The sequence below is a fragment of the Lates calcarifer genome, linkage group LG12 (assembly GCF_001640805.2).
Source record: "Lates calcarifer isolate ASB-BC8 linkage group LG12, TLL_Latcal_v3, whole genome shotgun sequence".
Lineage (NCBI taxonomy): Eukaryota > Metazoa > Chordata > Actinopteri > Centropomidae > Lates > Lates calcarifer.
In genome coordinates, this window is record NC_066844.1 from 9257924 (window position 1) to 9272159 (window position 14236).

General features: G+C 39.2%; 1 protein-coding gene across 3 annotated transcripts; it reads left to right on the plus strand.

Moving 5' to 3' along the window:
• The first annotated feature begins 85 nt into the window (after positions 1–85).
• usp48 (ubiquitin specific peptidase 48) lies at positions 86–14154 on the plus strand. Of its 3 annotated transcripts, XM_018661767.2 has the most exons (28): positions 88–239; positions 718–855; positions 1329–1449; positions 1626–1767; positions 2195–2322; positions 2628–2752; positions 3760–3868; positions 4616–4749; positions 4980–5065; positions 5383–5562; positions 5880–6017; positions 6963–7112; positions 7587–7787; positions 8029–8140; positions 8435–8577; positions 8830–8904; positions 9081–9205; positions 9837–9959; positions 10147–10208; positions 10485–10595; positions 10906–11036; positions 11425–11531; positions 11626–11733; positions 12142–12324; positions 12415–12540; positions 12655–12703; positions 12810–12836; positions 13400–14154. In XM_018661767.2, the coding sequence occupies exons 2-28, from the start codon at positions 722–724 to the stop codon at positions 13420–13422; spliced, it is 3153 nt and encodes a 1050-aa protein (XP_018517283.1). In that variant the 5' UTR covers positions 88–239; positions 718–721; the 3' UTR covers positions 13423–14154. The 3 variants fall into 3 exon arrangements, 2 of the variants coding, with proteins under 2 accessions (XP_018517283.1, XP_018517284.1); XM_018661768.2 differs by lacking the exon at positions 88–239 and having other exon boundaries at positions 300–855; XR_007814299.1 differs by lacking the exons at positions 11626–11733; positions 12142–12324; positions 12415–12540; ... (1 more) ...; positions 12810–12836; positions 13400–14154 and having other exon boundaries at positions 86–239; positions 10911–11036.
• Positions 14155–14236: the final 82 nt, after the last annotated feature.

Genomic DNA, 14236 nt, shown 5'->3' on the forward strand with positions numbered 1-14236 from the left:
TATCTATACTTAATGTGTGTGTGTGAGTGCAATGTTGTGGCTGATATCGGTGAACATCCGCTCATCCCTCCAGTCACAACAAAGAGACGTCACCGACGTCATTTGTTGACGTCGTGCTGATTTTGAGCGGAGAAATAATATATTTATAAACTGACGCAAGGGCGCTAAATCTAAAATAAACCGTGAATAAAATGTGAAAATACATAAATATTTTGGTGAAGCAGCTGCACGCATGAAAGGTTCGACAATATTTGACCTTAACACAATAAACTCGTTACGTTAGCGTCAGGTAGCGTTAAATGGAAAGTGCAGGGAAAATGACTTGCTAACACTGTCGGGCTAGCTACATTTTAGCTAGCTAGCTAACGTTAGCACAAGGGTAGTCCTTACTTCTGACGTTACCTTGCAAATACTGTTTGTCGTGATTTATTGTATTTCATTGCTCTGTGTGCTTTTGAGATTAGGTCTGATACGCTCACTTTTCAATTTTAAATAGGGTAGTGAAGGATAGTAATATTAGTTGGCTAGGTTAAGTAGCACTACATAGCTAACGAGAGGTTGCTGCGTAAGAATCAAGCTATGACCTGCGAGAACTTATTTAGCTCCTGTTAGCCGGCTATGTTAGCATTCATAGAGACCGTGTTGCTAACCTTGGGCCACTGCATTCTTTCTTTTTCGACCTATATATCTGACTGTTTGGTCAACGGTACATCGTAGGATTATGGCGCCCCGCATACAGCTGGAGAAAGCGGCTTGGCGCTGGGTGGAAACGGTGAAACCAGAGGATATCAGACAGGAGCATATCGAGCTAGCATATCGCGTTAATCTCCCGGCCTGCAAGAGAGGAGCCTGCAGGTACGATGTTAACATTTCTGAACAACATGCATCTGTTGTGCTAGCGTGGGCTAGTAAAAATACCAGAAGTTAAATTTGATTTTAAAGTTGTGGGGTTAATAGCCGGCTTCGCAGAGAGATGCTAATGTGCATCATAAGTCTGATTTGTTTCCTTGTTTGTGGACAAGTTTTCGTAGCTTTTAGAGCTGCTCTCTAGACTTTGTATGAATCCACTCTACTTTTCAATTTGTCATACCACAATATAGCTCAAATGTAAACGATGGTAGACAGTACGTATCACAAGGAGCAATAATTCCGACAGCTGTAATGTTCCTGAACCTGATCTTGCTGTGTGGCTTTTAACTCCATATATAAGGCTAATTTCTAAGTGTGTGTATTTCTGTATACAGAACATCATTGATTAATAGTTGGATTACTACTTCCTAAGTTGGCAGTGAAACAATGCAGTTAATGATCATGACATCCTTTTGCAGGAGGAACTGCAAAGGGAATCCCAACTGTCTTGTAGGTATTGGTGAACAGGCGTGGCTGGGGGAGATTGATGAAAATGCTTTTCACAATATTGATGACCCAAATTCAGAGCGTCGAGACAAGGTATCTCTTTTATTGGGTGTGCATACTGCTAATTGTTTTTTTCACATGTCTTCTTTTCTTTTGATTACAAATATGTTGTAAATGGACAGCTCAACTCCAGAGATGTGACCAGAGCTGGTGGAATATCTAAATAGGCAGTTGATCCCATCTCTCTCTCTGTCTCTGCCTCCTTTCAGAACACATTTGTTGGCCTGACCAACCTGGGTGCAACATGTTATGTCAACACATTCCTGCAAGTGTGGTTCCACAACCTAGAACTGCGAAGGAGCCTTTATCAGTGCCATAATTCCAGAGCACAGGAACACAACGTTGAGTCTGGTACAACTGAAAACTAAATACAGAGGGCTGTTCTTAATGTTTGTTTATTTTCCGGTTAAAGTCAGCATCTGTTTACCAGATTTTGTTAAGTATTTTCACTTTCGTGTGCAAAAGTAGTGTATATACCATCAGCAATGTAATAGCAATACCTAAATAACTATTTATAACATTGTTTGATTTTTTTTTTTTTTTTTTTTGCCCAAATTAAAGCAGGTATTCAGAGGGTATGACATTTGTTTATATTGAGTATAATTAAATTAAAATGATCTGACAGGAGGCACAGAAGGGCCCATTTACACGTTGGCCTGTATTTAAGTGTGACTGAGACCATCAGCACACTATACTCTCCTACTTTGATTGCTTTGTAGGTTTTTACCTTTTCATAAAATGAAAACATTTCATCCTCTGAAACATCTGTCTTTTTCAGATTACGAGCCTCAGTCCATCTGTGAGCATCTGCAGTATCTGTTTGCACTCCTGCAGAACAGCAATAGGAAGTACATAGATCCTTCAGGGCTGGTTAAAGCACTGGGTCTGGACACAGGACAACAGCAGGTGAATCACATACATCCTGGCAAATTATTGAAATTTGAACTTAGAAATACATGGTTAGTATCATGGTTTTAAAGATGATTTATTTTATTAGGGTCCAGTCTTCCCAAGTCTTCCTTATTGTGAGAATTGTGTATGTCTCTGTAGAAATGTGCATTATATCACCTCAGTATGTAGATGGTCAAAAATAATACCCATCAGAAGTTCACAGAAGTCAAAGTGATACCTTGAAATTTGAACAACTGTCAAATTATCAAAATTTTTATTGATAACTTTTGTGTTGATCTGTTGATTGTGTTGATTTTCAGGATGCCCAGGAGTTTTCAAAGCTTTTCTTGTCTCTGTTGGAGGATACACTATCCAAGCAAAAGAACCCCAACCTGCAGAATGTCATCCAACGGCAGTTCTGTGGACAGTTCTCCTACGTTACTGTGTAAGACGACTCATTACTCTAAAACCCAACACAAGTTTATACCTAAATGGTAAAAGTATCATATGATAAAGCACTGAACATTAGACTTCCTCAAAATTTCATGATTTGTTTTTAGCTATTTATGCTACCTTCACCTGTGGAAGGATGTTGTGGAGCATTCTGCCATTGCCCTCTATTCTTATCGTTTTTGTTCAGTGAACTCCCATCTGCTCTGTTTTATGTAAAAACTGTCTCTTTTGCGTTATTTTCATGACTTGCAAAACTCTTCTCTGCTGGTTTATTACAAGATGAACCTCAGTGAAGTGTCAGGCCTTGGCTCATTACTGTGGCAACTGTATTGGCTAGCCTTTCAGTTCTCACATAAAAATAAGTTAACAATTCTTGGACTATTGGATGTATTACAAGTTTCTTTTAGACTGTCATGTGATGAATGAATGCAGTAATGTGGAATACAGACTAGATAGGCTTTTGCAGAGCTGAAGTTTTCTTGTTGCTCAGAGAGACGTGTTCTTCCTCTCTCCTAGGGACATTTTTTTAAAAGTCAAGCTGTGTGATTGTGTAACGCTTTTATCAGCTGGGATGCCAGTCACAGGCAAGATTAGGCTTAATAGCTATTTATTTACATTCTTTAGGGAGTTGGAAGCCTTGCTGATGTCATATTAATGGAGCAAGTTAGATAGCAGGCATTTTTATAAAGGTCAGTTTAGTGAATGTAAAGGTCATGTTTTTATTAGTCATTCTTTGGCTTGGGTCTAGAATCACATATCAATGACATATAGCTTCTTTTCTTTTTTTTTGCTGATTTGGAATTATTTTTAGTATTAGGAGTTTAGGACTCTACATGTATTACATTCAAATCCTTCAAATTGGCATTGCATTTTGAAGGCTTATAAGTGAAGCAAAGCTGACTCCATAGACAAAATAATCAGAAAATAATAAACCATACATAAAGCCATTTTCTACATTGCTGTGGTGGAATCTGTTTTCTTGGTTTGGCTGTTCTCTAGTTGTAACCAGTGTGGACGATCATCTGCTCTGCCCTCCCGATTCTATGAGCTGGAGCTGAACATCCAGGGCCACAAGAACCTCACAGAGTGTGTCACAGAGTTCCTTAAGGTAACTTTTTTCCCACAATCCCACTGAGTAGCTGCTACAGTAAATTATATTTGGGATGTGTATACTGTGAAATGTTGAGTATGTCAACACTTAAAATCATGGGGACATGTAAAACATCAATTCATGTGCATGTAAAAGTTGTATCAGTTTCTGTATTGAAAGTCTGCCATATTTGGGGGGAAAATGTGAGAAAGTGATCTGGATGAAATACAGTCAGGATCTTGCTTCAACAAAATGTGTGTGGAAACTTGTGGAAACTCAGCAATTATTATACATATGTATACATATACATATATACTAATGTGAAATGTCAAGCAGCAGCCTCAACAGAAATCATCAACAGAATCATTTAAAACCAGTGCAGATTTATGATCAAGCTGCAATAGAATCATACATGCGTCTTGTTTTTATCAGTAATGACTTTGTTATGACCAGTCTTGCCTGCAGCTGACTCTTACCTGCTGGATTTTAGGGCTTGAGTGTATTTTAAAGAACAGATAGCACATAGTTGTTTTTCCTTAAATTTAGTGTGTCATGCAGCTGTAAGTGAGCTGTCCTGTTTAAAAATGTTTACAAAGTGCTTTTTTTAATAAAGGTGGTGTGTCATATGATCATATTGCTTTATCCCTAATAATTGTGGGAGGAAGTCATGAACTCAGTTCTCATAGAGAAACATAATTTCTCTCAGCCCATTGGGTCTGTTTAAAAGAGAATAACATTAAATTACTTTATCTGTCCACCTTGCAGGAGGAGAAGCTGGATGGGGAGAACCGCTACTTCTGTGAGAACTGTCAGAATAAACAGAGCGCCACCCGAAGGATAAAACTGCACAGCCTTCCTCCAACCCTCAACCTGCAGCTCATGCGCTTTGTCTTCGATAGGTCAGCCATCACTTTCTGGTGCACTGTGTAAAAACATATAACATTGATAAAATAGTCTGTATCACTTTGGAATGCCAGTATTTTCTCTCATTAGATTACTGTTTAATGGGCTAAAACCACTTTATTTAGCTTCTTTTAGTTCAAGTACTAGATTAACAATTAGGGCATTGGTGCCTGTTGTCTGTTAGTATGAGAGCAGAGGATTTAGTGAACTGTGCTGTCTTCTCCAGACAAACGGGCCACAAGAAGAAGCTGAACACTTTTATCAGTTTTCCAGAGCAGCTGGACATGGGGCCTTTCCTGGAAGGAAAACAAGGTATTAGTATGAATCTCTGCAACACTCACATTCTGCACTCTCCCTTGCCAGTTAGTCCATACTGGCATGTGCCAGCTCTCTCAGTGTAAAGGACTTAAACAAAGTCATTTGAATTCAGAAAGCAAGATAGATGTATTTAAAAAAAAAACAAACAAACAAAACAATGTGGTCCGTACTGTCAGAGCAGGGTACCTTCATATTGGTGGTAGAGTACTGTTACAGCATGTTCACTGCCTGCCAAAGCTGACTATTTTTGTTGATGACTATTTAAAAAGTAAACATGCTGATATTGATGCATGTTTGGACTGTTCTTACAGACCAGAAGTGTGTTTATGAATTGAGTGCTGTGCTGATCCATCGGGGAATCAGTGCCTACTCAGGCCACTATATTGCCCATGTGAAGGATGCTCGTACTGGTGACTGGTACAAATTCAATGATGAGGAAATTGAGAAGATGGAAGGCAAGAAGCTTCAGCTTGGCATTGAGGAGGACATTGGTAAGTAGCACTCAATATACACTGAACAGTTCCACCTTCCTGAAATTCATGGAAACCTTTATGTAGTGTTATATTGTAGGCAACATTCTTATTGTTATCCAGTGTTTGTGGTAATGTGGAATATTTTTCATTTCTTTTGAAAAAACATCATGTTGACAGCCGAAATTTTCAGTCACAGTAAAGATGTTTGTTGTAGAAAATGTTGGTGCTTTGGTAAAATAAAGAATTATAAGTTAAGACATGACTTGAGTGTCATGTCTGTAAATGTATATACTTTCTCAAAGTTGCTTCTCCTCCTTCTTGGTCTTGGTCCCTAGCTGAGACAGTGAAGTCCCAGACACGAAAGCCAAAGTGCAGTAAAGGCTACCACTGTTCTAGAAATGCCTACATGCTGGTGTATAAGGTCCAAGAAGAGGAGAGCGCTGATCCCTCCAGGACCAATGTCGAGGTGCCAGGTTAGTAGTGGAATTTTAAATAATTTTTATCTGTCATCATTTCTTGACCCAAATAATTATTTTTTTGTCTGTATCAAAGAATTAAGACAAACAGGTTTTAATAGAATACAACCTACTTCTGGGGTTCAGCTTTATAGCCAAGAAATAAAATCTAGATTTTGTCAGAGCAAAAATCAAGCGGTTAAGTCAAAGGAATTGTCTGCAGAGTTCAAAGACAGCATTGTGTCAAGGCACAGATCTGGGGAAAGCTGAAAGAATCTGCTGCATTGAAGGTTCCCAAGAGCACAGTGGCTCCTATAATTCTTAAATGGAAGAAGTCTGGAACAACCACGACTCTTCCTAGAGCTTGCTGCCTGGCCAAACTGAGTGACTGGGGGGAAGGGCCTTGGTAAGAGAGGGGACCATGAACCCAATTGTCACTCGAGCTGAGCTCTAGAGATCCTGTGGGGAGATGGGAGAAACTTCCAGAAGGACAACCAGTTCTAAGTGTCATGTCTGTCTCTTCCAGACATGATGCTTAGAATTGAAGTAAAAATGTTTTCACCCCATAATGACAAAGTGTTTTTACTTTGTCATTATGGGTGTTGAGGGTAGACTAAAATTATAGCATAAGACTGCAATATGACAAAATGTGAGAAAATTGAAGGGGTCTGAATACTTTCTGAAGCCACTGTACATTTGTTTTTAGGGCTTAGTATGCATACATACATACACTTAAGCAAGAACAATAACAGACCTGAACCACTTGCCAAGCTGTCATCATTTTGCATTTAAAAAAATACATATAGGGCCTTACCTCAAGTCCAGATCCATCTGTATCCATCTAGTCCTCATAGGAAATATAATCATTCGAATTAATTCAGTTGCACCCAGTCCTACCTACCATCTGGATGGTGTTGTCTTGTCTAACTTTTTTTTTTTTTTTTTTTCTGTCCTGGCTCTCAGCCTTCCTCCAAAGGTTGGTGGACCAAGACAACCATAAATTTGAGGAGTGGTGCAGTGAAATGGCAGACATGAGAAAACAGAGCGTAGATAAAGGCAAGGCCAAGCATGAGGAGGTGAAGGAACTGTACGAGCTTTTACCCACGAAAGACGGTCAGTAAAAACATTCTCTGATCACCCACAGTCCACAGTCTTTACAGAAATGCTTAATGGAGCTGAAGTATTTTTGTGACCTTTAGTTCAAAACAACAAAGAAATGTAATTTAGTATAGACGGTGTGATTAAGGGGCAGTCAAAGTAATGGGGGATATTGCTTAATTTGTACAAGTAATACAAGTAGTGCTCCACAACACTCTACTGAACGTGAAGGATTTGTGATTTTTGCAATGCAAATACTGCACCTTGATGTTGTTGAATGATAGGAACATTTTCCAATCACAGTCACTTGTGAATTGGAAATTAGTAGTGGCGTTTGATTCCATACAATTTCCATACATGCATACATGCATTTATACATGGATATGGAAGGGGCAATATACAGAGTCAGCTTAATCACAGGGTAAGCCTCAAAATCAGATGTTTTCCACCTCTTTGTGTTTGATGGCCTTCTCTGCTTTCTCTCCTCAGGTGAGCCTTATGAGTTTATCCCCCTGGACTGGCTGAAGAAGTGGCTGGATGACTCCACTGCCACAAAAGAAATCGATAACTCCCTCTTCCTGTGTTCTCACGGCAAACTGCACCCAGACAAGGTGGGAGAGTCCAAGAGGGTTTCCCGGCAAGCTGCTCAGCTCCTCTACGAGCGCTATGGTGGGGGGCCAAGACTGGATGGTAAGTCTTACAAAGGGCATGGTCCCCTCATATTCATCCAAACTTGATTTTAAAGTCACAGCCCTACTGACAAATCTTTAACATCAGTAGTTGATGGTAGATGCACTTGTTTGCAGTTAGATGAGAAACTTTTTGCTGGAAGTACATCTCAGTCTTTAGAAATGTCTCTAATCCTAACTGCTCCTAAAACCATGTTTGTCTTCTACATTTTTACATATCACAATTTTGTGTGTTTGTTCAGACTCCTCTCTTTGTAGGGAGTGTGTTGGCCAGCGATGCAGAGTGCTGCGGCTGAAGAACCAGCTCAATGAAGACTACAAGGAAGTCTCCAACCTGGTCAAGCGCACGCTGAGGTATATACAATCAGGATAAATGTCAGGTTAATGAATTGTGGTGTTGCGCATCAGGTCAAGCTCAGATCAAGTTATATTGTAATGATTTCATTCTCTAGTGTTGTGGCAGCTGCCAATAGTGATTAATGATACAGCAGAGAGAAAATAGGTGTATAAATATGAAAGTATAGGAGAAAGCCCTAAGTTCTCAAGGGGGCGATACAGAATCACACTCTAATGTAATCTTAGTTTTATTATCGCTGTGTGTGTGCGTGTGCGTGCGTGTGTGCATGCGCATTTATGTGTGTCTCTCAGTGGTGAGGGGTACTGGGTGGGCAAAGCATCTCTGCGTAGCTGGAGACAGTTGGCTTTGGAACAGTTGGAGGAGGATGAACATGAAACCAAACACAGCAATGGCCAGACCAATGGACAGGGACCACACATCAACAACAGCAAAGGTAGAAGGAATGGGTGTGACGAGACCAAAAAAATACAAAAATGAACCAGTAATTGTGGCATATGCAATGGTTTGGGCCCCTATAGCGTTCATTAAGTGTTTGTCTGTCATATTGCTAAGAACATTGAGACACTGGATGATTCACATTATGCCCCACTGAATAATTCTGTTTGGAGTTCTTCTTGTATTTTAGTATTACATTTAACAAAGCACTCCTGAGTGGTAACATTCTTGGTGAATTGTTTGATTGTAGAGTTCGGCCCAGACCTCTCGGAGGGCAACGAGGACGAGATGAAGACTTTCAATGAAGACATTGTCTGCAGTCATGGTACCTTCCCCTCAGCAGCCTCTACAGCCATCAACAATCAGACCTTTTACAATGACATTGTAAAATTGTTAAACAAAATAATATTTACTGGTACCCTCTATAGTAACTATGGGTTCTGTTACACATCCACAGTTAAATTTTTGGCTCTTAAATGTGTATATTTGTTCCTGCTTTAGGGGGTCTGAGTATTCTGGAGACTGAACGGAAGCTGGTATCCTCTGAAGTTTGGACCAAGCTGAGGGCATATTTCCCCAAAGCTCCAGAATTCAACCAAAACCAAGAGTCCTGTCAGCAGTGCCTGGTGAGTAGACATTGACAAACCATCAAGCGGCATGCTAAACTGACCCCTCACTTGCATCTTTCATTTTTAATTCTCTCTTGTTTTTTGTTTTAACCCCTATATTTCTAAAAAAATCTCCTCAAAGTTTACATTAAAATTGTATATACTGCTGCCCCTGTTGTAGGTGCGTCTGCTGTAGCTAATTTACAGCTCAGATTTGGTTTTCACCACTTCATAGTACTATTGCAACAGTTAACTAGAGTGATTGTATTAACATTCTTTGGTTCACTTGCACTATCAATGGGAAAGTGTGCCTTGTCTAATGACTGTGATTAGTGGATATGGCTTTGTTTGGGGTGTGTTATTGAGAAGGACATCACCAAGAGTTTTTTAACCTGCTTGAGCAATCTCTACCATTTGATGGAGAAAACAAGCTGACCAATCACAGTTCTTGTGCTATCTCAATCACCCAATGTGTAGTTACATTTTTGAGGAGATTAGCTACAACAGCTATTTAGGCTCTGCTGCTCCACTTTAACTCCTTAACTTAAAAGAATAAATCAACCCAAGTAGTTATACAGCAAAAAGTCCACAGGTAGAGCTGTTGGAAATAAAGTGAATAATTGTGGAATTATCCTTCTTGTGTGTCCAGACGTTAGAGCAGGAGGAAAAGGACAATGAGGCAGTCAGTAAGATGATGGCCCTGGACCAGAAGAACCAGTTGCTCAACCTCTTCCATGAAAAGAATCGACCAACACTCACCAAGTGGCCTCAGGTAGACACGAAGCCAAGCACCAAACTGTCATCTCCCTGAGTCATATACTGTCCTCACAGAAATAACTTCATTAGAAGTGGGAAAATTGTCATTCTGCAGCTGCAAAGTGAAAGTGAGGGGGTGGGGTGGGGTTGTATTATACAACATAGTGTCATGACAGTAAGTCTTTTCTGGTTTATCTCTCTAGGGCACAGACATTCTTTACATAGTCCCCCTGTTTTTTGTGGATGAGTGGAGAAAATTCATCAGGTATGTTTGTTTCAACAGAGAAATGAACGAAATGATGTTACTGTGTTTGTTGTCACTTTGTGAAAATGAACTTTGACCATAGGCAGCCTTAATAAAAGGAATTTTCCATGAATATCAGATGACTAAAATTGATTGTAATTTATCAAGTTGGCATTGCTGTTGACCCTTTGAATTTCTGAGATTTTGCAGCCCCTAATCATGTTGAATATGATTGCTGGTGAAATTGCATGTCAGTGCATCAAATGTTTTTTTTTCTCCCATCTGTGTGGTTTCTAGGCGACCCACAAAATCCTCTCCAGTGTCTAATGTGGGCAACACTCTGCTGCTCTGCCCCCACGGAGGTTTCATGTTCACCTACGACTCCCTTATCAATGGAGATGCACAACAGTGAGTTCTGCTTATTTAAATGTGCCATGTGGAGTTATAACCAAATAAAAGTTATGTTTACAAGACAAGTTATGTCAGTGTCGCCCACTTCCTCAAAACATTTTCAAAGCCAGTTTTGAACAACCAGGCTAACTCAGCTATTGTGAGAATTTAGCAAAGGTCAAGTCAGATCTGACTGAAAAAAGACCTTTAGCTTGTATTTTAGCTGGACAGGTTAAAGTAATTTAAAAAAAATATATGAAGATTTGACCTGAAGTAGCACTGGTTGGACACTGCTGTGGTCTCATGTTGTGCTGTTTGTCCTGCACAGTATAGCTCTGCTCTGGCCTAACGAATGGGAGGTGATCAGCAGACTCTTCATTGTGGACCAGCCAATCTCCATCCACTGCTTCAAACAAACTACACCAAGTGGTCTAACCACAGAATACACCACTCAACCTGGTAAGACTGCAAAGTTATCAAAAATGGTTCACCTCAAATGTTTACGGCTCAATTTTACAATGTTTATTGCAATGCCCTTTTTTCATGTATTTAAAAGTAATAATATAATGTGGCTTTAAAATGGTTGTATTGTCTTCCCTGGAGGGAAGCAGCTGTAATGACCTTTGATTTACAGTTTCTGTAAAGGATTCCAATATTGACTCTATGTCTAAATGTCTTGGATAATTGAAAGTGAATTATGCAGGTGGAATTGTTTACTTTTTAAAGTCACTTTGTAACACTACACAGTTTGAAACTCCACAAATATTGAGTAGAGTGTTGCATTGACTTATTTTTGCTTCTTAATATTCCTGATTTACTTGATGTGGGTGTGTGTTTATGTGTTCAGATCTGTGTTGGGAGTGCAGAGAGAGCTTCCTTTTCCAGCAGCAGAGAGACCTCAGAGAGTACACCCAGGCAACCATCTACATCCGCAAAGTCATCGAAGACAAGAGGGTATGACAAACAGGACTTTTTAGGTCATTCAGACAACATTTTCCATTGTTGGTGCAGTCATTAATGTTGTGTGTGCATTGTCCTATGCATAAAGATGATAAAGGAAGCAGCACCAGAGATGAATGCCAGCAGCTCTGAAGCAGAGGAGGAGAAAGAAGAACATCCAAAGGTTGATGGAGAGAAAGACCCAGACTTCAGCCAGGTAGGTTCACCATGCTACAGCAGTAGACTAAAGACTGGCTTCAAAAAGTTTGTGGTAAAAGGACAGTTTGAAAAAACTGTTTAAGTTATCATGTTTATTTTTGCGTTGCAACATGCATTTAAGGGTTCATGTTAGAACATGTTATGACACGTAAGTATGAGAACATACAGGTGCATTGAGATAAAAATCACTCCATATGATTTTTAGCTATGTCACAAACTTTTTGAAGCCCCCTTGTACAACACACATCCACTGACTGCTACCAGCAGTTATACCAGGACCACTAGAATGAGCCACCATAACAGCAGTTAAAGCAGCCAAATACTCCTTGTGTCAAGAAAAGCAAAACTAGACACTCAACACCCTTTATCAGCCCTGGTAACTAATAATCATATCACTTTGTTTCAGTCACAAGATGGTGCAAAGCGGCTAAAGCTGTGTGAAGGCAGTGCAGCAACAGCAGCTGCTGCTCCTGTGACCAACGTGACCAAACTAGGTGGAATCAGGAGAAGCACCCGGCACAGGAAACTCAGAGGAGAGAAAGCACTCATTGTTTCAGCTAATCAAACACTTAAAGAGCTGAAAATACAGGTGAGGGCTCTATATGACTGGATAAAGTGTTGCACATAATAAGTCATTTGTATACGTAAAACAAACTTTACTGTGGTTTTGACCTTGTAGATTATGCATGCCTTCTCCGTGGCTCCGTTTGACCAGAATCTCTCCATTGATGGAAAAAGTCTGACAGATGACTCAGCCACTCTGGGTAGTCTGGGCGTCATTCCAGAGAGCATTATCTGTCTAAAGGTACATCCTACCATTTCCTGGTGGCCAGAGCTCAGCTTTTCATGAAATTATCTTGATGGTAATTACAGATATTTACCTTTAATTAAAAACATTGATTCCATTGTTTCCTCACAGGCTGATGAGCCAATAGCAGATTATGCTGCAATGGATGATGTCTATCAGGGTAAGTGGCATTATTTTCACCCCCACTATAGTTGTTACATTTACTTTGATTTAAAAAAACAAAACAAATTATGACTGTGCTGTCCTTATATATCCTTCCTTCACAGTGAGAATGCCTGAAGAGGGATTTAAAGGTGAGCATACTTTTTCATTTGTTTTTGAAAATAATTTTCTTTTCTTTTTGGAAGTTAATATCTCCTGATTGTCTACATTAATGGTCTGCATTAAAGCTGAGAGGGACAACGCTGATAATCAGTCTCACTACACTTCATTGTTGTATTTAAATTGCTGGATCCAGACTTCAGAGTGACACAGAATACAGGAAACTGATGGTCACTACATCTTAAGTGTAGAATTGTTTCATGCATCTCACAGCGTAGTAAATTTTCCAATGCACTCTTGAATTTATTGTTGTGAAGGTATGAATTTTACCCTATTTTTAAGGCTTGGTAATGAAGATTAATACATTTTGAGTTCTGACTGAACTGTGTCTATATAGCACAGTTTGACAGCTGTTACACACTGAAAGTTGACAAAACGCTTGATCAGACTTATCTTGTTAATCAGATTTTTTCATTATTAAAATATTACATTTTATTAATTTTATAGTATATGTGTTGTTTGTGTTTTGTTTTGTTTTTTGGTGGAAAATGTGTTTTAGTTCTGATTCAGTCTAATCATTTGTGTTACTCTACAGGCACTGGGCTTCTCGGGCACTGAGGAAAGCTGCAGCTATGCTTGAATTGGACAGATGACAGATGGAAATTTAAAAACAAAAAGCTTGAATTTGTCAAGTGTCCATATATAAATAAGTGCTTTAATTTTTTTTTTTTTTTTTTTTTACACTTTAAGTAGGCTTTCATTAATAAAACTGTGACTATGTTGCAAAACCGGTGTTTTTCTCTACATAAGGTTAGCTGGCCTTTGATATTTAAAGTTCCTAATCATTCTGAAGGACTCTGTGGTAGTGCTTCTGCCTGACTAATAGAAACCTGTTGAGGAAAATAAGTTGATCTATTGTATTCTGAGGCTTGTCTTCAGTTAAATTCTACTGTTACTTATGAAAATGGGCTATGTTTTTGACTATTTTAAATTATGGCAGAAGGAAAATTAAAGAAAATGTTCTCTCTTTCCATTATGTGGAAGCTTGTGTTCTCACTGCACAGTTTTTCAGGTTTGTCAAAAGAATGCACGAGTAACTGTTAAGTATTACAAATATAACTGCTCTTTAATGTTAGAACATTTATTACCTCTACAGCAAATCTATATCCATAATACTCCATGTGGCATTTAGAGATACATAGCTACACGGTATGTATAGAGGCTGATTTCTGCAGTTGTTTCAGCAGTGCAAACCTTGTGAGCTGGAAGTGAGAAACAGAATGCAAGCAGTGTAATGTCCTGTTCTTTTCACAGTTATTTCTTATGGACAATAAAGTTATTTTCAAAACACTCTGTCCTAACATACTTGTACTTTAGCAGATTCAGCAAATTCCTAATTGAAATGTGGTATTGGTTACATTGTTTATTGGAA